The sequence below is a fragment of the Rhamphochromis sp. 'chilingali' genome (assembly GCF_963969265.1).
Source record: "Rhamphochromis sp. 'chilingali' genome assembly, chromosome: 20".
NCBI lineage: Eukaryota > Metazoa > Chordata > Actinopteri > Cichliformes > Cichlidae > Rhamphochromis > Rhamphochromis sp. 'chilingali'.
The window spans coordinates 23,250,886-23,274,956 of NC_137947.1; the positions used below are offsets into that span (position 1 = coordinate 23,250,886).

The window sequence follows — 24,071 nt, forward strand, 5'->3', positions numbered from 1 at the left end:
AATCTTAGGATTTATATGCATACCACCACAATAACTACTTGCAGTTACACTCACCTGTGTGTATATGCACATACACACTCCTTAACAGAAATAGACAGCCTGACACACACCCACCGATATAATAAAAGCATTTGCAATGAAAAGAGAATGTGAAAGATGAGGTTATAGTAAAGCACACACCTCACTATCTATATCTCCCTCACGCAGAGACACGCGACGCGACGCAGCGCAGCGCAGCGCAGCGCAAAAGCTTTCTTTTCATTCTCTCGTCTCGTCTCCCTCCATCTCTTTTCTCTTCGCCTCTCGCAGTCTACACTGCAAAGTTATATGAAGGGCATCAGGCAGGCCTGGCGAGCCGAGTGCAGAGTGACAGCGGCAAACGGAGTGATGGCTCGGCCTGATAAACACCCAGCGTCAAATGAAAAGGCTCTGCGCTTGCCATCATCCCCTGTCACAATGCAATTACTGAACAGAGTGATAGCAAGATAGCAGCCCCCACCGCTAGCCACAATGATAAAAGTATTGACTGATTTGATTGAATGATTAAAATAATGCAGACATAAAAATGGGGTGAAGATAGAGAGTGAAATGGCAGCGAGGAGAGGGAGCAATGGAGAGAAAGGGCGGGGAGGGCTGGGCTGCAAGAGTGAAGCTTTGTAGATATGGTTATGTCATTATTGTGTGTCTGTGTGTTCAGATGTTTGCGACATCTAAGAGTGCTTTTGGTTTTGTTCTTTTGTTCCATGTTGTTTCATTTCTCTGTCTCTTCCCTATCTCTCTGTTTCTCAGGTTGCCATTTGTGCTGACGTGACGGAAGTCCTGCTATCAGATGGGAATGAGAAGTCCATTCAGAGTATCCTTACATCGTCCTCCCCTCGCCTTCTCTTAACGTCTATCTCTTCATCTCGGCCTCGTTCCTCTACCTCATATTTATTTATCTGCAATCATACTTCTGTGAATTCTTTTTTTATTTTCCTGATGGGTTTTAAGTACACAGTTTCCCTTCCCATTCCCATTTATTGATGTAATGTGATAAATCTACATGATATGCTGTAGATTACATGATATGGGAGACTTTCATATATTTAAAACATCAATTCTCGGACAATTTGACAATTGTGTAATTAAAAAAACAAATCCACAGATTGAAAAATTCTGTAAGCAAAACAGAAATGCTTCTGTATTTAAGGCAGTATAGTCAACAATTCTAAAACAGCTTCCACAATGATTGGTGCACCTACTAAACTAGCAGCTACGTGTATATATACGCCAATTACATAACTGTAGTCAATTAAATACAGATATCCTAATCACAAAGTTTCTGCTTAAACCACTGCACCAGTTGTTACTGACAATTAAAAGCTGAAAACATTCTAATTAGCATGCTGCAATCTAAGCTGTCATTAATGCTAATGAAATATTCTAGTATTTTATTTTCTTCCATGCTGTGTGATCAAGACTTTTTCACTGGCACTGCTATAGCTACGAAGTGACTTTTTCGAGCGAGCGTGTCATATCCTTCATGTTCCAGCCTTGAAATCAAAGATTGGATTGTAGTGTGGAAGAATAGCCATCTACCTCTTTTATCTTTAGGCAAACGCAGCAGATGGGGCACCCACAGTGACAAATACCCAGCACTACTGCTCAAAATGGCATCTACCAATCCTAACTGCGTACAATACCAAGTTAAGAGCACAGTAATTGCCATCCTGTCAGAATTTGTTTAAGACTTCATTTAATGCTAAGGCTAGGGTTAGGGCTTGATGAGCATTTTAGAAGCAAGAACAATCAAGGTTTGTTAAAAATGTTTTTTTTTGTGTGCGTGTGTGTGTTTGGTTAAGATTTAGGCCTATAATTAAGTTTTTAGGACAAATCTTTAGGTGAGTTTTTTGGCAACATTTGTTCACTGAGTGGGTTATTGATCAACTCTGTCAGTTTGCAAACCGTCTTGCTCTTCTTTTCTACTCTATATTTACACTTCTCCCTGTCTAATCTCCTTTGTAGCCCCTTGTTTTGCCTCTTTTCGTCCATCTCCTTTCATCATTCCTGTCATTTTTCTCCCATCCTCTCAGATCTTGCTTTATTCGCCGAGCAACTACACAGACAAAAATAAGCTCTGACTCGCTGCAGTTGTTTCACAAAAGCAGGAAATATAAATACACATTTCTTCCCCATTGACCGATATGGCCATATTTAGCTCTGCTTACAATATCTCTGTCCCAGCCAGCTACAATGCTCCGTTAGTGATCACAATAAGACCAAACAATAACATTTTGGAGCCTGTAAAGCACACGCACACGCACACACACACATACACACACTTGGGCACACAAACAATGCACCATTGACCGGCAGCTTTGTTTCACAGAACAAACACATAGAGAGAATTGTAAGTGAAATCATACCGAGAATGGATCGAACATACACTGAAAGAGAAAGGGGGGTTGAGAAAAATACATAATTTGTTCTGGGCTCAGCCAAATTGGCCCATTCACATACCGCAGGCACTGTGTGGTATTTCCTCTTGTAAAGGAAGCTGTTGGTCTTAGCCTTGTGCTAATGGCTACTGTTTATCTCACATGGCATTATTGTGCCGCTAGTGTTAGAATAGAAAACGATAAGGAATTGTGATAGGGTTCAGTTTTATGCAGTGAAATAGATGAGAAGATATGCAAGAACGAAATGTGAACTGATGACATTTAGATATATCTTGAGAATAGATTTTCCGTTTTTTCTTAGAAGTTGTTGACCTCATTTATAGTGCAGAAAGATACACAAATACACACCGACTATAGAGTGGAGAGCCTCTGTTGCTCTGACCTTGAATACTCATGCTGAAAATCAATGGAAATGTTCCATTAAGAATGATTGATGCATGTCATTGGCTGCTGCTTGTCTGCTTCTAGTGATGGGAGCAAATATTCTTCCACTTTAATGTTCAATAATACTCAAATCTCGCTCTTCAACTTTTTCCTTTTTATGTGTGTGTGTGTGTGTGTGTGCGTGCGTGCGTGCGTGTGCTTTCAACTGGTGTGTGTGTGTGTGTGTGCTGACCTCTCCTCTTGTGGTGTGCTGGTGATGAAATTACAGTAAGCTGCTCTGCTCTTTGCCCTTTCATCCCTATGCATAGCACACTCATGCACAGGTGTCCAGTATGTGTGTTTTGTGTTCATGCTAACCTACATATTATTGTGAATCCGTGTCCAGGAGAGGTCTTTGATTTTGAATTGACTCTCCAGCTATCAATCCGTGCATCAGCTTCTCATCCATCCCTGCTCTCTCTCTGTCTTTCTCTCTCTTCCTCGCTCGGTGCTCTCTGTCTTTGTCGATTGGATTTGTCTCAAGTCTTTGCAGGCTTTAAAGACAAGGAAATCCTAATTGAATTGCTTTGCAACTCCACAAGCCAGTGTATTAATAGACAACTTGACATCAATCACCCAGCCTTTGTGTGTCTTGGTGCGTGTGTGTGTGCATGCATATGAGAAGGACAGTGTGAGTTTTGTATCTGTGGTTAAAAGCCTTCCCATTGATCTAGCTAGAGGCTGCTGTGATCTGCTTCCGTAGACTGGCTCTCTTTCCCTGGAGATGATCTCTGCTCACTGAAGCTTTCTCCATGTAGATGCCTACCATATGTGGTTTTACCTAAAAAGGGTCTTAGAGTTTATCATTCCTGATGCACCTCTTTGGCTTTTGGCTTTGTACATTTCCAAAAACCTTAATATCTTTAAGTGGATCGTCACCAGTAGTTTAAATCTTTGAATTTTGCATTTTTAACAGACTTCCCACGTTTGCATTTAAAAAAAGAGTTTATAAAGTTCTAATGAACTTAAAAGTCAGTATTTGGTATGACAACTTTTATTCTTCAACACACCTCCAACTTTCTTAGAAAATCTCTTTTCTAATTTCTTTGGTCTTTAGGAAAAGTTCTCCAGGTCTCTTGTAGGACATTCAAAGCTCTTCTTTGTATGTTTGCTGCATTTTTTCCACTCTGTCCAGCCAATGACAAGCCTAAAGATAGAACTTAAAGTTGGTTCTATGCTAAGTTATCTATTATGTGTAGGCACAACATGGGTTTATGCTTTGAGTTAGGTGCCTTTTTTGCTTGAATGATTCATAGGTCAGTGTTAAAATGGCTTAACAATCAAAGTCACACACACAAATAAAGGACCTTCAGAAAGCCTGGAGAACTACTACTCAAGACCACCACAAAACTACAAGAAGGTTTGGCTCCTTGGAAGCAAAATACATAGAATTGAAGTCTGACTTGAAACTTCTATTTCTAAAAAAATATATTCTGATAAAAGTATTAAATAAAATCCAACAGAAGTTTTTACACCAGAAATTTCTATCGAAAAACTGCACTGTACACTATCTTGAACAATTAATTTCATGGATACAAATATTTCAGTTCTGCTCATGTTTCAATATGTATTTATGTCCTAATTGCAGTGATTTAGCACACACCCTTTGACTTTTTCCTTTCTCTCTGATCTACTCTTAGCATCTTTCTTTTATTTATTTTAGTTTTTTTATTGAATTGTATGTCCAGAGATTGAATCTTGTATGCTTCATCAATCCTTGACTGTGGCACGCCAGATGTTCGAGGGCTGGTTGAGAAAAACAGGCAAGCTGGAAAGTTTGGCTCAACATATGTATCTTCCAGGTAAGACCATTTTTTTACTTGCCTTGGCACTTTAATGCCATTTTATTGTGTGAATCTCAGAATTTTATCTTCAATAAATATGCCACTTAAAAAATGTTTATATGAAATGGTTAGTTACATACTGTAATACCCGTTCTTTAAGTGCAAAATATGTATATGCACACGCTTGTGGGATCATCAAAGAAAAAGACCCTCTTTGATAGGGGTTTCTCATCCGGAAACCAATGAGATAACTTTCCATTGCACACGCGCGCACACACACACAGACTCACACCTCATATGCAAGGACGGGCTAAAACGTAGTTAATTGTTGTCCCTGCCTTAAAAAGGCTTTTTTTCCATTGACTGACGATTTTGGTCCCCTACCTCTTCTCTCTCTTTCGCTGTCTCGCGTTTCTGCGCATATTTACATGAGTGGAAGATGGAGTGAAAAAGTAAACGTATAATTAGGCTACATTACTTTGATTGTTTTTTTTTTCAGATTATGCCTGCTGTCATCTCTGCGCTGCAAGAGAGGGCGAAGGGCACGATGCGATTGTACAAGGGGATGGATGGGGAGGGGCATGTCGTGTGATGGTGTGCGCACATCCACGCATATGTGTGCGCGTGTGTTGGGACCGCCTGCTGTGATTCGAGATTGTGTTTCTAGCGGGGCCTAATGTTTTGTTTACTGAGTGTTAATAATGCCTAATTAATAATCCCCCAATCTGCCTGACAGTGTGAATAAGAGGAAGGGAAAATGGTGTGGAAGAAGAGATGGAGAGAAAAACGGAGCTCCTCTAACGGTACACGGTATCAGCACAGTCTTTATACAATCTCAAAGGCAAACTGGAGCATGAAAGAAATGGCATATCTAACTCTGGTAACCGACAACAAAAACTTAAACATCAATGCAGTTAGGCTCATAGCAGTGGCCAGTAATTGAGAAAGTAATTATTGAAATGCAGAGTCAGATACCACAGCCTGATGACTGAGGCTGGAAACCTGGCAAACCAGAGACCACAGAACCCTCAACCTGCATAAACAGCAAGAATTTTACTCTATTAAAACATGAAAAATGTGATATTTATGTTAGGGCAATCGTGGCTCAAGAGTTGGCAGTTCGTCTTGTAACCGGAAGGTTGCCGGTTTGAGCCCCGGCTTGGACAGTCTCGGTCGTTGTGTCCTTGGGCAAGACACTTCACCCGTTGCCTACTGGTGGTGGTCAGAGGGGCCGATGGCGCGATATGGCAGCCTCGCTTCTGTCAGTCTGCCCCAGGGCAGCTGTGGCTACAACTGTAGCTGCCTCCACCAGTGTGTGAATGTGAGAGTGAATGAATAGTGGAATTGTAAAGCGCTTTGAGGGCCCCGAAAAGCGCTATATAGATTATTATTATTATTAAAATCTATCAGTGCCATAAACACACAGATATACGTTAATATCTGTCACTATCAACCAATGGCATCATCTACTGGTTTTGCCTTGAAACTGAGCTGGAGCCTAGAGAAGTTTTAGTCCAAATTCTTCAAAATATCAGAAGTGGCTGGAGTGGGGGGCATTACACTTGAAATCTGATTTGAGAACATGTTTAATGTGTATGGCAACATTAATATGTAAAGTACTGGACAAGGTTCCTCATTAATACCAAAAATTAATTTAAAAAAGTACATACAAATTGGGACTAGATAAGCAATTATCAGTGAAATATCTATCTTAATCCCTTGCAGATGTATGAGTCCAGCTAAATCAAGACGACAACATAATTAATGACCGGTGATTGTGGTGCCACAATCCCTGAATCCCAACAAACCAAAGTTCACAAAGAAACAGGATGACCTTCCTGGCTTGACCATCAGAACACTGACTACAGGCAGTGATTTTAGCTAAAGATGTCACAAGAATTGTGGATGAAAATTACTGACATTTTATTCCAGGTTAGAAGCTGATACCTTTTTATTAGTAACCCTCAATTGTATAGCACTTAAGGTACTGTTGTTCTAGTTTCGAACTGTGATGATTACTTTTTGAGGAGAACCTGCAGATGAATACATTAAATTACTACATACTGCATAGAGCCATGGGGGTATAAGCTCTCCCCGTTTCAAACAACAGCTCATCCAATCGTATGTATCTTCAAATGTATAGTGTTTTTTTTCTAGTGTGAATAGGGTTGAGTAGCATACGTTGTGTAAGGTGAAAACCATTTGGTGTCACTGCACTTTGTCAGTCATCGTATCTATCGAGCAAGAAAGAGGAGAGTGTGGATGTTGACTGGAAACCTCTATAGAGGTGGCCTTTAAGGGTGCATGTGTGTGTTCACATGGTATAAATGTCAAGTGTCATGTCAGAAGTCACCTCTCTTTACCTCACAGGTGACATGTCTTCCCTTCCTGATGCTTTCTCCAGGTCTCCTCTGAAGCAGAAAAACAGTGGGGGTCAGTAAGAGACCTGTCAGAGAGCAAGAAGCTCTAAAGGGAGCAGTGAGGGAAGAAAAAGGAAAAAAAGAGGCTTTTGCTTGGTGTAGTGTTTTATCAGTACTGGTTGTCTTCTGTCACCTTCCCTTCAGATACTCAACTTTAGTCTCTCTTTTATGTGTGTGTTACAGGGTAGTAAGGTGGGACTGTGAGATGGATATTTCTGCACTGGAGGGTCACTTTGATTTCATCATGTGTGCAGACTGGTAGGTATACACACACACACACACACACACACACACACACACACACACACACACACACACACACACACACACACAGAGCCAGTACATATACACGATCTGTGTGTGCGTTCATGACATTAATTTTCACTTCTGTGTGACAGTCTTTACATGGCCCCCCACCAGCGCCTGGACCTTCCCCTGCCTTGTCCACACACTCACATTCACACATACATGCATATGCTCAGACACCCGCCTGCCTCCATTTTACACCAAATTGCCTCGTTTTCTGCTTGGTGTCCCAGCAAATGGATGACTTAGGCAAATTGCAAATAATTGCATCTTGACAAGGAAGGAGACTCGGTAAGATAGAGAAAGAGTTGAGGGTGGATGGAGGGAGGAGCAGAAATGGAGATGGAAATGGAGAGAGAGAGCAACATAAACATAACAATTAGCCCATCGGTCACTGAAATCTAGAGCTTCAGACAAATCGGGAACCACATCTTTTTTTTCTGCTTCAAGCTGGTGTTCCATAATAACCCAGTAAGATACTGTAATCCAGGTGTTCTTAGAGGAAACTGGGCCGCAGGGTTCTGTTTTCAGGTTGTCAAAAACTTCAACCCGATTTGCCTCCAACGCATCCACTGGTATGTGTGAATATGTGAATTTTTGCTAAAAGTATTGTGGCCTAGAAAATCAAGTGTTTGAATTAATGTGTGTGAGGATGGGTGAATGAGTAAGACAGTGCTAGGAGTGCTCAAACAGAGTAGAAAAGCATTGTGTGTACCAGTTCATACATACGCAAGAAGAATTAAAAAAAAAAAAGCTAACTGTCATTTGGAGTGTCAAGGCTTCTTTGAGTCGCTGTGAAACTTTCCGCTAAAACACTTCGCTACTTAATGTATGTTGGCAATGAAGTAGAATCTGTCAGGAGATAACACGTATGCTGTACCTGTCGCAGTGGCAACCCAACGTCTTCTAGTGGTTAAATGAATCCTCAAGATGAAACTTTAGGACTTTTGAACTTTGTTGTTCCAGAAAACTTTCCACCAGATATCCGGTGTGGAAGGTGATTATAAAATTGACAGAGAATTTGGCCTAAATAAAATTCAGTGAAGCCAAAAGATGCCCAGAGAAGAAAATACAGCGGGCTGTTTAGAAGGGGCGGGGCACTGCTGACATAGGCTGATGATACTATCCTGTGATTATGAACATTCAGAATACTGTCTGTTTGACATTTCAGCTTATGTCTGATAGGGGCAATGCAAACCCAGAGTGCAGAATGTATGGTTGGGAGACAGTAGCATTAACAAAAAAACAAAAGGAGGTAAATTTGTTCAGACAAAGCATAGTGGATATATTAGACAGAGGATGATAAAGATAGAGCTTCCAGGCAGAAAGAAAAGAGCAGGATTACAGTGAAAATTCATGGATGTCGTGAAGGAGTACATGCAGAGGGTTGGTGTGCTTATCCCTAAAAAGAGCACTTGAATGAAGAAGATGTCCTTTTCTTGTTTTCTTTTCTTTTTCCAACTTTTTTCATGTTGTTCAGCCACACAAAGATAAAATAGATTTTGTCGGTATTTTCAGGTAGTCCTCATTTTACTTCTATATATGTGTGAATGCATCCATGTCTGTGAACCCGTGATCATCACAAGATTTATTCTGAGATTTTGACACTGTCTGAATATAATGGCGTGTTTTGAATGACATGCCTCCCTAGTGTCCAAGTTTAGAACTGTAACAAAGGGCTTAAAGTCTTTTTAAGGCTCCAGTTTTATTATCCTCTTCAGTCACCCTGAAAGCGTTTAGGGTTTCCAACACAACTCTGAAAACTGTCCTGTTTGTGGAACAGTACACAAGCACTGGCACTGGCGTTATAAAACCTTTGCAGGTGGATAAATGGCATTTACCGTCCACCACTCCTGCACGTTGACTTACACACATTCACATACAAACATACTCTGAAAAGATGGACATTCTGTTGGTTGAAGCAAAATCACTTTGCCTACTTCATCTTGTGCATAGTCTGTGTGTATCTGTCTGCACAAGTACGTGCATGTGCGCTAAGTGCAGCATTAGCAAACAGCGTTATCATTATTTTAATGTCACAGTCATTATGAGTAATAGCCAGGTATAACACCCAGAGAGAGAAAGAGAGCTGTCCGCTAATAGAGGATATTTTACAGTGAACTAGTGTATACGCACGTGTGTGTGTATGACGGACAGAAGCATACAACGTGAGAACCGAGTAAATTGCATGTAAAGTTTTGATATCACAGGTTCTTTTCACCATTTCTCTCAGCAGAGATTTATCTTGTAGTTGTGAGTCTGTAAACGTGTGCGCATGTGCTGCAAGATGTTTTTGTGTAGCGTCCTCTTTTCTCAAGTGTATGCAAGTGAGCGATTGTGTGATAATTGCAGTGGTTGTGGCTGAAGAGTGATGGCTGGTCAATTAACGGGAACGTCATTGTGATGATCACCTGCGAAAAGGTCAACAATGCAACTTCCACTCCATTAATTATGACTCCTGCTGATATCAGGTGGACCACTGCTGAGAAGACAGGAGAGATGAGAGGAGAGGAAAAGGGAAGAAACTTATTTGGAAATCCTGATTATCCTGGGGGTGTTGTCTAAATTCTACCTTTAGAAAGGTTATTTAAATGCTTTCACTTAATGAATCTGTTACCACTTAGAACTCAGAAACTTTATCATCTAAACCAGAAGTGGCACACTCCTCTTACATAGTCAGCCATATTCAATACAGCCTAATATGGTCTCTCTAGCAGAGCACACCAGTGAAACTAACATAAGATACATGATATAATATAAACTGTGTCCCTCTTTTTTTTCACTGTAAAGACTTTTAATCCCAGAGGTGTCTTTATAGCGAAAGAAGTCCAGTTTCAACAATACATTGCAGTTTTTCTCTGTTAAAGAAACAATAAAGAAACAATGCAGTAGTAAATATAGAAACCAAGCAGAACAGCTCTTTGGGTTTAACTTTAAGAAACAAATATAATAAACAAATTGTATTTTTGCTAATTCAGAGAAGATGTCTATAAATTTCTACAGTAAATAGTGAAAAACAGGAACTCCTCTGCTATTTATTTATGGATTACCTAACAATACAAAAACTCATTTTATCTATCAGTTATTTTCAGTAATTCAGCTGTTAAAGTGAAAGTATACAGTGAAAATGTAATTTTTAAATCATAGGTGTTTATATTCTGTGTTGGTATTATTAGATGTGAAATCAGAGCCAGAGCCAATCAGAACAGCTTTTAAGGTTATTGAGGTTACTTCATAAACACCTTAGGCACCAAAACCCCCCCAATTTTATTAGTGAACTCATGGCCATTTACCTCTAAATGGAAAAATTGCAAAAAAGAAGTGATTTTCTGCTGTGGGCACCTGAATTTTAAGGATAATTAACTTTTCATGATGCGTGGCCTAGAAAGTAATAAGTTAAAAAATTAAAGACTTGTGCCAGTAATATAAGCAACACAACTGGAAGGAGCAAACGGGACTGCCTAACTGTGAATAAAAGGTCAGCAGCTCAATGAAGTGTTAGAATGCTGCAAAGGTAAAAGACTTTTTTTCTTTTATTTTATCATAACTTGTATTCCTTTCTTAAGAGTGAAAGTCACTCTCAGGTTTATTGAATGTTTTGAGGGAGGTTTTTCAGCAGATGATCTAGCTATACAGAAAGTCACCCAGTCAACTATGAACACTTGCTTGTCAGAAAACAAACTGTCACTCACTCAATGTTTTAACAAAAAAAGAGGCTTTGTTGAGTTTATAGTTAATACAGTACAATGAGATAGAAGATGGGTTAAAGAAGGAAGCAAGCAGTTAATTTCAGTTCACGCTGTATTTATGAGACAATTTTGGTCAAATATGAAAGTCTTATGTGGAAACTTTCAGCCATTTACACCGAGAAAGGAAGTTTCAGTGAAGTAGGAACCAGCATAGCAGAAATAGTGTTGTGTGCCTCCTCACATTTGTGTTTGTGTTTGTCTGGCAGGGAGAGAGAGAGGGATTCCTGCAGTGGGCATGAGGGTGGCAGAGAATCTTTGGCTGGGATGTTGGCATGTCTGCTTTCTCCAAAAGCTGTCCATGTGTAGGGAGTGAGATAAAGCCCTGTTTGTGTGTGTGTGACAGTGAGTTTGTGCAAGTTTCTGCATCCTTCTGGTTTTCACTGTATCTATGTAATTGTCATCTTCTGTTTATTCATATTTGCAGTCCTTTATCCATACACACCTGTTTTTGTGTTTCACTTTACTGCTCATTGTTATGCTGGATTGCATTAGTTTAGAGACACATTACTGGCACACGCGCACAGAACACAAATATATCTTTGTTGAAAGCTCTGTGTGATGCCTTTTAGTAATATCCCTCTGAGCCGAAGGTCAGAAATATGTATGTCTTTTGCAGTATTAATGTTGTTGAATCAATAAACAAGTGAGTGTTGCTTCAACATGTTCATAAGATGAAGAAAGAACATTAGTTTTAATATTTATGATTAATTTAAAAAAACAACATCTAGTTTAGCACTACTTTTGTGGCAGCAATTTACTTACAGAATTATTTATTTAAAATTTAAAATTTGCGTTTTCTGATACTGGAATGGTACACGGGTGGCATGGTGGTGTATGCTAGCACTATCCTGGATCCAAATCCACCAGGTTAAATCTCTATATTGGCCATAGGTGTGATTGTGAGTGTGAAAGGTTGTCTGTCTCTTTGTGTACTACACCTTTCTCCCTGTGACAGCTGGGATAGGTTCCCCATTGTGAAACTGAATTGGATAAGCAGACTCAGTAGAAACTGTTGTGACGTTGTGTTGCTGTTTCCGTCTTAAGTAGGTTAGTCCTGTTTTCCCACATGACTGCAATGTAGTGAGAGTAAATTTCCTGGATAGCCTGGGACTAAATAATCTGACATGAATCAATTGAATTTAATCAAGTGAAACTCAAATAAATCATCACTGCATTTTCTCCTGTGTTTGCGTGGATTCTCTCCGGGTAACCCGGCTTCCTCCCAAAGACATGCAGTTATTGGGGCTAGGTTAACTGATGATTCTACGATAGACTGGTGACCTGTCCAGGTTGTATCCCGCCCTTCGCCCTATGACAGCTGGGATAGGCTCCAGCCCCCCTGCCACCCTGATAAGGATAAGTGGAAGAGAATGGATGGATGGATGATAATACTTTCTTTTATATTCTTATAATGCATATAAAAAATATATACCATTGCACCGTAATCCTTGGGAACATAGACTTAGTAAATGATGTCATTTGTTTTTATAGTCTCACAATTGAGGCCTTGACATCATCAGTGCACGTATGTGTATAAGCAGACAAATTTAGTAGCAACAGATTCACACACCCGTTCACCCTTTGACCTCTGGTCTGTTTTGACTGATTTTGCTGGGCTGTCCTGGGTGGGTGGGGTCATCACAAGACAATAGGCCTCTGACAGTCTGAGTTCATCAGAGGTGACCTTAAAGGGAAAGAGCACTTATTTTGTGAATCTAAAATAATACCTCAAAACTTTAAAAAGAAAAGACAGAGAATGCATTAAAGTATGTGGAAGATTTTTTTAACAGGAATGTGGTTTTAAATTGTAAACACTATATTAAACATCCCAGAAGCCAAACTGCTTCAAAAAATATTTTTAATGCATTACTAGCACCATATAAAAAGAGATACAGTACCTCAATCAGGAATGCAAACCCTGCTGTAGAGGTGACTGATATTTAGTGAAATCATATTAAAAAAAAAAAAAACTTAATAGCAAGAAAACTTAAAAAAATAAATACTGTAAATTGTTATGTGTCAAACTTTAAAAAAAGCAATGCCCAAATTTTCCGAATTTTAAAAACTCAAAAGGCTTCAAGAGAGAGGTTAGCAACCACCTGGCAACCACCGGTCCTGAGTAGTTGTAGGGGGTTGCTGCCTGTTGCTTGGTGTAATCGGTTTCAAAGGGGGTTATTGTTACCCCCATACCTGAGGTAATAATCTTAAACTAATGGCTCCATAATTCCTTTATAGATCTTGGTAAATGGCTCATTAAAGGTTTACTTTGTGTAACTTGTCCAGCCTTATTTGTGGTTTAGCTTTCAAGCCACAATATTCTACTTGAATTGCAGACATCAGCATTGACCATTGCTCATTTTTTTAAAACTGTTGCCCTCTGAATGACACTATGTCCTTCCCTTGGCCTTAGCGTGTGTCTGTACATGTGTGTTTACACGTCTGTCCCAGCCGTTACCTCCACCCAACAAGCTCACTTCCTTGTTTTCCTTGCCACTCACTTTTCCTGTGAACTGATATCTGTGGCAAAATAAACCAAACTGAAACCTCTCACCTTTTAAGTCAAATAAACTTCACACCTCCATGTAGCCTTGGAAGAGTAAGCAGCTTTACATATATGTGCTCACATGTTTGTTTTAATGCTGGTTTGTGCAGAGTTTTTACCCCCCCCCCCCCCCCCCCCTAAAAAAAAAACAAAAAGGAAAAAAAACAGCAAGAGCATATCTGCTTATGTACCGGCAAACATGGAGGGAGCAGATCCTGTTACATGCACCTCTCATTCCTCGTGGGGATCAGAGGATTTTGAATGAGGAAAGGTCAGAGACTGTGATTGGAAGGTTGAATCCAGATTGCCACTCCACTGGACAGTTGGACGGATGTGCAGGATTATGTCAAATCTGCACTGTATTGTTGCATTTTAGTCAAATTACTCCACTCTCATCTGTGATAATAGACACACACACTCATAGTGCACTACTCCATTGCGTAATGGATTGAAATTTGTCTTTGTGAGTAGATAGACAGGTGCTACTTTCCTTTGAATGACTGGAGCTGATTTAAGCCTGTGTGCTCGTGTTGTGTGTTACTTTAGTTGTGGCAAAATAAATCTGTTTCCACGGTTAAATCATGGGTACCTACTCACTTTTTGGAGTTGAAAAAGCAGGTTTCCATTATGTCAGTCTTTAAATTTTAAGGTAGAAGACTTCAAGGTTAGGTGAGTCTCCACAAAATCAATCTAAATCAATGTAATGCCCTTTAAAACAGCTTTTTCTTCAGTAATGTTCTCCAACCATCTTTGCGATTCTTGTTGGAGGGCGGTAAATGCAGTGATAAAACTCCTCCAGTCGTCTTCAACACTTTTTGATTAGCGGTTTCAGAAAAGGCAGCCTCATACACTTCTTTATTAATTTTTCAGTGCATTTCAACCACAAATACATTTTTTGTATTTTTGTGTCAGGATTTTTGGAGACCCGATACTCAATGCAAAACTAATTCAAGTTTTTTCTTCTGTAAGGTTTTTAACAATTACATTGAAAACAAAAATATAAAATTTATCAAGCTTTCATTTTTTGTTGACCTAATAATGCCATAAATAACATACATAATTATATGTATGTTATCTTGAATCAAAATAATAAGGTATATTAGTTTTTACAAGTTAGAAGGGTTCATTTGTCACTAATACTATGAATATAGTGACATAAACCTGGCACTTTCCACTTCTCAAAAAGAAACGTTCTTGGATATTAAAATTAAATTGACATTTATTTGTTATCTCCTGTCATGTACCACATTTTGTTTTGAGGGGGAAAAAATAGAGAACAGCTGTCACAGCGAGTGGAATGAGCCGTGTGGAGAAAAATAAAGGAGGATCCAATTGCAGGCACTCGTGGAGGTGCGAAGGAGGTTTATTGTAAGACAAAACACAAGTTGAAAATGGCAAACACAACTTAAGACAACTTAAACTGGGAAAACTAAATACGAACATGAAGGAGGGTGAGCAGAGGCATATGCCGGTAGACAGCAGGGAGAACACATGGATGAAACAGACCAGCGACTACAACATAAGAAGACACGACTTAAATACACACAGAAGAACACGGGGAGATTACACACAGGTGGGGAACACAGCTGGAAGTAATTGATGAGACGAGACAAGGGAGGCAAAACTGAATACACTCACATGAGACACGGACTTTCACAATAAAACAGGAAAGAAGAAACCATTTCACGAAGACCCAGACAGAACTGAACCTACACTAAACATGAGGCACAACCAAAGAACTAATCCCTAAACAAAAATAAACAGAAACATAGAATTCTAATAATAATCAACAAAGCACAAGAGTATCAGAAAACAATCCATTATGCAAAAATAAACCACAACCTAAGAAACTCAAAACGCTGGGTCAAAATGGCCCAGAACTGTGACAACAGCAGGGAAACAAAAAAAATCCCACCTCTTTCTAGTTTCTTTTGAGCTCCCTTTTTTGAGGTTGAAGGCTTGGGGCTATTAAAAAAAACAAATCCCCAACATTAATAATAAAAATAATAATGACCATTATGAAAAAAGGAGTGTGTAGCCTTAATTTTTACTATAAAACAAAACCAAATGCATAAATGGTAAAATTAAGAGTTGAGACTCAATTTAATAGTGAAATATATTTTTTTCAATGTTTTAAAAAAAAAAAAAAAATTTAATGGTTTTTTTTTGGTATATTTGTTTCCAAAAAATCAATAATAATTATAATATTCTGGATTTTATGATTTATTAAGGTTTTTTTTTAATGTGATATTCTGCGTTTAAAAGAAAACATTCTTATCTGTGTTTCAGTCTGCTTCTTTTCTTTTTCTGCTTCACACAAATGTCCTCTTTCTAAAGACAAGTGTAGTTTTGTGACTCCAATAGAGGCCTGTTTCTGTTTCTTACATGCACACGTGCGAGTTACTGTATGTGAGTGCTCACAGAGGCCAGTTAATTTGGATTTGTGAACATGATTTGTTTTAATTTTTTCTTCCATGTGTTGTTTATGTTGTTAAATCTTCATATTAACTTCAGAGAGCACACTCTGGGTATTAATTCCACCAATCCAAAGTGCTTTACCGCCGCTTTTTAGCATCTCAGTAAAAGTGTGCATGTCTGCTCATACACTCGCATATGTTTACTGTAGGAGATAGCATCTGTGCACATTGGATTTTCTGATGTTCTGCATTCCTCTCAGTGCTGAGGTGAATGCTTTCTGAAGCCCCGAAACAAAACGGAAGAGCATCTTACTCATGCAAATTGTTTTTCTCCTCTTCCTCTTGGTGGATTTATTTGTAAACAAAAGCAAATAAATAGTCTGCTGCTTTATCTAGAACTGCTATCGTATGAATGCATTCTAATCCCACTCTCCCTCTCCCTCCTAGTTTGTTTCTGGACCAGTACAGAGCCAGCCTGGTTGATGCTATAAGGAGATTACTGCAACCCAGCGTAAGTGTGCATGTGCATGTGTTTGCGTTTGCCTTTGTGTGTCTACTGTATATATCTCTGCTTATCCCCTTTCTCTAAATCACCTCCCACTCTTCTCAGTCATAATTAGGCTTTGCCCGAAACCCTATAGACATTAACAGTCTGACAGGATTAATATCATGTAATGCTTTAATGCTTATTATAAGCAACTTGAATGGATCGCTCTGATCTCCGTCTCTCTCTTCCCTTCCCTTCCCTTAATCATAAATCCGAGGCAACTTTTCTCTTTTGGCCTCGCGATAAGACCCCACGCTGTGACAGCTAAAGCAAATGGGGGGAAAAAAGCAAAAGGCTGGAAGAGATAGGGTTGAGATTTCTATTCATCTGAGGGAAGAGGGGTGCGTTTTAAGTACAGAGGCCAGACTGTTATGAGAAATATCTGTTTATGAAAAAGAGGTGAAAATGGCACCAAAGGGAAGGAGATGGGGAGGAGAGGAAGCAGGTGAGGACACAGAAAAGGAAGAATGAGGAGGGAGAGAGAGAGGGATGAGGATGATGAGGATATGGCGGAGATGGACTCCAAGAACAGATGGAGACTGAAGGGAGGAAAAAGTGGGTGCAGTGGGAAAAAGTCCCATCTTGAATAATTTATAACTGGCCATCCCAACTCATTGTTAAAAATAATGACTAAATTTAAACACAACTATATTAAATTATCATGAGCTGACTGCTTTTTGCACAAAAAATAGACTTGACTGATTTATGGCTAATCTCAGTGTCTTGAATAAGATTAGGATCACTCCCATTTTACCGGACTGGTGCTGAAATCTTCATAGCAAATACCTCAAAAAGCATCTTCATTGCTATGACCAGGGGTAAATACTAACCTGTGTCTTTTGCAGTTCTTGGTTAGTCAACCTTCAAAATTAAGATTTTTTAGTACCTCTTTTGCAAACAGCTGAGGTCCTCAGAAAGAGTGAGAGATTATAATGTCAGCATTATATTCAACTGGTTTCCAGCAATGACACGCGTTTCTTCAGCTGACATTTTAGACGGTGGCATAAGCAATTACACTTGCAGCCTGAAGTTGCTGTGGTCAAAAGCCGAATGCTGTCAAATGAGAGACGTGACATCTGGCCATTGTTGTACATCTGTGTGTTAAGTCTCTCTTCATGTGTCTCTCTCTTTAATCCAATGGAGATAATTCGGGGGCTAATATGATTTGAGTGTCGGCCATCAGACTGACGCTGCCACAACAAGCTTTGCCAAATATTTAATAATTTGCTAAGCTGATTAAACAATTAACAAAACAATTAATTCTCCCATCTAATGGCACTAATTTGTTGTTTCTGACAAAGGTGGTCCATCCGGTGGGCTGGATCCTCTTAATCAGCTGATTAGTGTTGGGAGGAATTTTGTCTGTTTGTTTGCGTTTGCTCTGTTTTTTTTGTGAGACAGGAGAAATGCTACTGGATATAAAGATGAAAAATCATCTGTCGGACTCACTGATCCTGCTGTTTTTGCTGCCTTTGTGTTCTTTAGCTTGTGTTGTGTCGTTGTACATTGTGCATTAGGTGTATTTGCTGTATGTGTGTGATTGTGTGAGCATCCCTCTTTGCGCTGTTTAATTAAAACAATAATAACATGATCAACATGAAATAAAACTGAAAGCTGAAGGATTTCAAAGAAACTTTGAACCTGTTGGTAATCCTCTTAGTATATGCAGGATGTCTGTTGTGCATGCGCACGCACAGACACACACACACGCTTTTCCTTCTCTGGCTTTTTCACACATAGACGCACCAACACACAATCACATACTCAAGTAGACAAATTCACACCTTTGCATTTCTGCTCACATTTTCTGGGTTTATTGGATTAGAAGAGCTTTGCCTTTCATTTTTGTTTAGTTTATCATCTAAAATGTACCATGAAAAAGACACACTAGCAATTACCTCTGTTTTCCCTTTGTGAAAGCTAAACAACAACTAATGGTGTGATAGTACGTGTGAAGTACCCCAGAAATATACTCTTAATTTATTCACTGTCCAACTTTAGAAAAACTTGTCTTCTATTCAGGGCATGGCATTGGTGTTCGCTCCTCAGCGAGGGGAAACTCTAAGACTCTTCTGTCAACTGGCCCAGCAAGCTGGATTTTGCATCTCTCAACACCAGCAGTATGATGCTCAGGTCTGGGATGTCCACTTGAAGGTAAGAAACATGTCCAAGAAAGGAAAAACAACATTTATTCAACATGAAGTAGAATTAATCATTGTTTTGCTAAAGATAGTGGTCCATACATATGGCAGAAGAACAGTGTGTTTATAAATAGTTTATAAAAATGCATCAAAATGCATTTGAAGATATAGTATGAGATGCATTTTCAAGCACAGAAGCAGCATTGTCTGCAATAGTGGTATTCATAGCACTATTCTTTTGCACTATAGCTTTTGTTTGAGCATTTTGGTTGTTGGTATCTTTTTTGTTTTCCCAAACTAGTCTACTTAACGAACTAGTAGAGAACACAAGAAGACTAATGAAATGGCAATAAAATGGAGACAGTCTGCTATCGCTTCAAATGAGGTCAAATTGGTTGTTATAATACAGTGATTAGCTGTGACAAATTGGAGAAAATTACAAATCTGTTGCCGTCTACATATGGAAGAAATCACAATAAACTGAAATTCAGAATAACTACTTGTATTCCGTGAAAACAGATATTCAGGTGTTAGCAATTCATCTGTGTTCATCAATTAGACAGCAGTTATTTGCTAACCTTTACCAATCTGTCTGAGGTGACTAGTTGATCACTGCAACAACTGGCAATAAAAGTTAAGCTTCACTCCAACACTGTCTCCCACACACAATGACCAGGAAGTAGAGCAGGGCAATATGACCAAAAATATTTATCACGATATACATTTGAAAAGTTGTGATAATGATATATCTGACGATATAATTGACACTAGACAAAATACTTTACAAATCCACAACTTTATTGGTGCAAAACAAAAAAATCCATTGATGTATTTTCACTTAAACAAGCAGCTGTTTTTTATGTGCATTAAAGTTATATAAAAATTTAACAGTGCAAATACAAATTCTTTGCTGACAGTTTAACCAAAAGGCATTTCCAGTGGAAATTGGCCGACATATCCTCAGCATAACCATGTATAATATCCATAAAACTTAAAAAGAGGTTATACACACACAATACAGTAATATTATGTTGAAGCACAGTATGTATCACTCAGTGAGGCTTCTGCCTACGATAGCCGTAATGCTCCGACAATCCATCAAGTGATGCGGGTTCGTAGCTTAGCAAAGTCGTACTAAAACATTTGACAGATTTTCGAGCGCCGTGTACGACATAAAATCGTTTCGAGGTCAGTAAACAAAACCAGAATTCATACATAAGACACACGGGATTATAAGGGGCCCTGTCGATTTTCAGAAAAATCAAAGGATTGATTTTAAGTGTGCCGTATTTTCCAAACAACACGGTAATAACGACGGCCCGCTAGCATGCTCTACCAAAAATAGTGTTTTGTTGTGTATCTGACGGATGAAAGCTAAACCAATTCCACAGCATTTTTACAAACCAATTCTGGTTCATCCGTTTCATTTAACGATCCACTTTCGCCCTTCTCATTCTTCGTCACTGCCATGCTTTTTCCGCCATGTGCGTATGAAAACAAAGGCACTGCGCATGCGCGTTTTACCCATATTCTATCATGATATTTCATTTTCTTATCGTTGCCCAACATTATACTGGTATTACCGTGAACGGTATGATATGGCCCAGCCCTACCAGGAACCACTGATTTTTCCTAGTCACAATGAGGTTACCGTCCTTTTTTTCCTACTCTGCGGTGACCGAGCTATTAATGAAACCATACTTTACAAAATGAGCATGATGATCAAGACTTGAAAGTGGTGATTGAGACCAAAAAACTAAATGTGCACAGAGCTAATAAGTTAGGCTAGAAGTAGGGTCATTTTCTCAGAAATTCATACCTGATCACTGATCATTAGTGGTCATTAGAAGGAACAAGGGTTTTACATTGCCTTAGCATTTCAGACCTGAAGGCTGTCTGTTTGTTATGTGCAGCCTAACAGGTACAGAATTGCATAAAAGTATAGATTTTATGTAGTTCTAGCTTGCATTGAAAGTTGATATTATGTATTTGCGACAACTCAATTGATTAAAATGAAAGCATATCTGGTTGAGAAACAGGTGAGCTGATGGACTGAAATGTTCTCTGTGTAGATACTTGACTACACTATGTTTGATTCAAGAAGAAAATAAAAGTGTTGTTTCAGTTTTTTAAGACTTTGCCTTACTATCATCATTACATCTGTGAAGTTCTCTAAAGAAAATCTGCAGTTCTCATTCTGAGCAAAAATATATTGGTTAATTCATTGAACTGAAATGAACTTGAAAGAAAACAGAGTTAAACTGTTTCATTTCTCTCTCAAAATTGTGCAGAATCTTTTGCTAGTCGAAAAAGAAAGCAGCACCAATCCGGGTTGTGTAATGTGCTCTCAGCTTTAATAAAGACCAGCAGATTAGCCTGTTGTTTGATGTTTAGAGACACACCAGAGCAAAAACAAGCTGCTTTAACTTGGCACAGTGACAATGAGAAAGGGAAGGAGAGAAAAGGAGAGTGAAAAAGAGAAAAGGGCCGACAGAAAGCACATGAGTAGGCTGTGTTAAAAGAAGTGCTGTCCAGCTGTTAACTCCATTACACACACAGCTACAGAAGAACAGGACAGCGAGAAGTGGGCTAAATTGGTGCGCACACATTCACCTACGCTGGTGGGAGAATTGGACAGACTGGCCATTAAAGTGCCTGTTAAAGTGGCCTGAACCTCAGCAAGGAATATTTCACTCCTTTTCTCTGTCTCGATCTTTGCTGTTGGTCCTTGACTAACTTTAATTTGGATATCTAAGTGACTCTGGAGCCTTTTAAACCGCATTTAGGATAAGCACTCATTTAGAGAAGGGACTGACTCAACATTTTACAATTACATGGCATAATGTCACAATCCACATCTGAGAAAGTAAAGTTCACCACTGTACCTTTGATCACATCACTCCAGCCAATTAAAATTTTGGTGTCTGTTACCGGCTGGTGGCCTTTAAAACTTGAAACTGTACACAACTAATTGGAACTAGCAAGCATGTTTTTTGTTATAGATATTAATGTATAATATGATTTTGTATAGTTCTGGTGGTTCTACTCTCAGGTGGAGTGGGAATAGCTAAAGCTATAAAGAAAATTACCAAAATTATAGTGAAAAAAGTGACGAGTGGGAAAGAAACAAGCAGGGAGAGAGGGATGCATTAAAAGGGATATATAGGAAGAAATGAATAGCTTTGGTGGGATTTCAGTGGGTGTTGTCTTACACCGAATGCAGAATTTAAAGAGATAAAATTATAGCAACTTTAATGCATCATGAAGGCAATTAGTTTGCAACCGAATGGACTCGAGTTGGTAATTACATGTCATCAGTTTGTGATAATATGGTGATTAACTGTAATAAATTGCTTAAAAACTGCAAATATGGGGGAGCACTCATGAGCCATTTATATAGTTGTTGTGTTTTCACGTGGCTCTACTAGCCAGGTATTCAGTTCACTATTTTAAATGGCTCGCTGCATTTTTGACTTGTTCCACTTCTCATAGATTTGAAACTGCCTCTACAAATAGTAATTTAGTTGCTTATTAAAGGTGATTTAACTGCACAATGATGTAGGTGCTCAGCAACCCTACTTTAATATAGAAATATAACCAGCTAAGTCGAGTCCTCTCTTTCAGAGAGATCTTGCAGACAATTTGTAATCGGTGCAGACTAACTCAGATTGATTACAAGGTGTTGACAATCTGTGTGCATTTATAAAGTAGACCGCAATTATTTGCGAACATTAACCAATCTGTCTGTGAGCGATTGCAGTCAGTCTGAGTCGGGCCGCAGTTATTTGAAGACACGTTGTCTGCACACCTCTGCACACATTGACCCTCTGTGCCACCAGCTGATCGCAGCAACTACTTGCAATTGTGTCCGACAGCAAATAAGAAAACCCAACCACCTTTTCCCCCCTTCTAGTCACAAGGTGGTTGACATCCTGTTTTCGCTCTTGTATGTCTCTGAGACACCAGTGTGTGCACACTGTTAATAGTAACATTTTTAAATGTGCTTTTTCCTCTTTTCTTTGGAATCCAAGAGGACTGTCTGAACATTCAGGTCACTCTTGAAATACACACTTATTGCTACGTGATATGCATACATTAGTACACTGTCACACACGCACACAGCAGGGTCAGGTGCTGTGTTTGGATATCAGGGCAACTTGAAGTGCCCCCCTCACATCTGAAGGTGATTAAGTCTCCCCTGCTTATCTTCTGATGAACACTCAGAACAACCCCTGTGTGGATTGACTGACCATTCTAGACACACACACACACACACACACACACACACACACACACACACACACACACACACACACACACACTAAGAAACAAGCTATATCACTATCCCACACAAACCAGACATCACTCAGACAGCATATTGGCTAGACATTACACACAAACACACGCTCCACACGATGATGATGATATCACTGCAAAACACAAACTACCTCTACACACACACACACACACACACACACACACACACACACACACACACACACACACACACACACACACACACACACACACACACACAAATGAACAGCTGCTACTAATTTGCACTACAGATTACTCCTGCTATATTTGTTTTCAGTGATTGGTTTAGAAGAGAAGAAAAATGCATATCACAGCTAACAGTGAACCACAGTATAGAATTTCTTTCAGTTTCTTTCAAAGACATATCCACCAGAGGGACGTTAAAGGACACTCTTTCACTGCATAGTGTATTGTAAACCTTTTTTTTTGTCCAGAATAAGCATGTGGCTATATACAGTTGGTGCTGAAGTCTGCTTCATGAAAGTAACATATTACATATAACCTTTTACAAAAGTAATGCATTACATTACTTATTTACTTCTTGTAGAAAGTAATTTGTTGCATTACTCCTTATATTTATTTTTTGGCCAAGAGACATTGTCCCACTTTTATCAGTTAACGATAAAAGCCTGGTGCTACAATACCAGTGTCTCCCCCACCAAGTAATTTGTAGCTCTATTTAACTGTTTTGCAGAAAAATGTAATATGATTCTAATATTGAAAATAATAAAAATGGAACTATAATAAAAACAGAAAAAAAACCCTTCATTTACTTGTTCATTTTGAAGTACAAAATGAATGCAATTTTCACCTCGCCATTTCCAACACACAAGCTGGTGCAGTTAGGCCATTTGTTGGACAAGGACACACTTTTTTGCTTCAGTGTGCCACCACAGCTTTTACAAAAAAAACCCCAAAAACTTTCAGCTTTAGTTTCACGGGCTTTACTATCATTTTGTATTACCTGTTTAACATTTTCAACCATTC

The 24,071-nt window shown here is 39.0% G+C and overlaps 1 protein-coding gene across 1 annotated transcript in view; it reads left to right on the forward strand.

The window, feature by feature from the left end:
* camkmt (calmodulin-lysine N-methyltransferase) overlaps positions 1-24,071 on the forward strand; it is a gene marked incomplete at its 5' end in the record, with an annotated part of 119,905 nt that overhangs the window by 88,546 nt on the left and 7,288 nt on the right. The window contains 5 exons of the mRNA XM_080869137.1: positions 790-853; positions 4,597-4,663; positions 7,249-7,323; positions 16,527-16,590; positions 18,649-18,780. Of these exons, the coding sequence (XP_080725263.1) occupies positions 790-853; positions 4,597-4,663; positions 7,249-7,323; positions 16,527-16,590; positions 18,649-18,780 (402 nt within the window). The remainder of the gene's footprint in view (positions 1-789; positions 854-4,596; positions 4,664-7,248; positions 7,324-16,526; positions 16,591-18,648; positions 18,781-24,071) is intronic.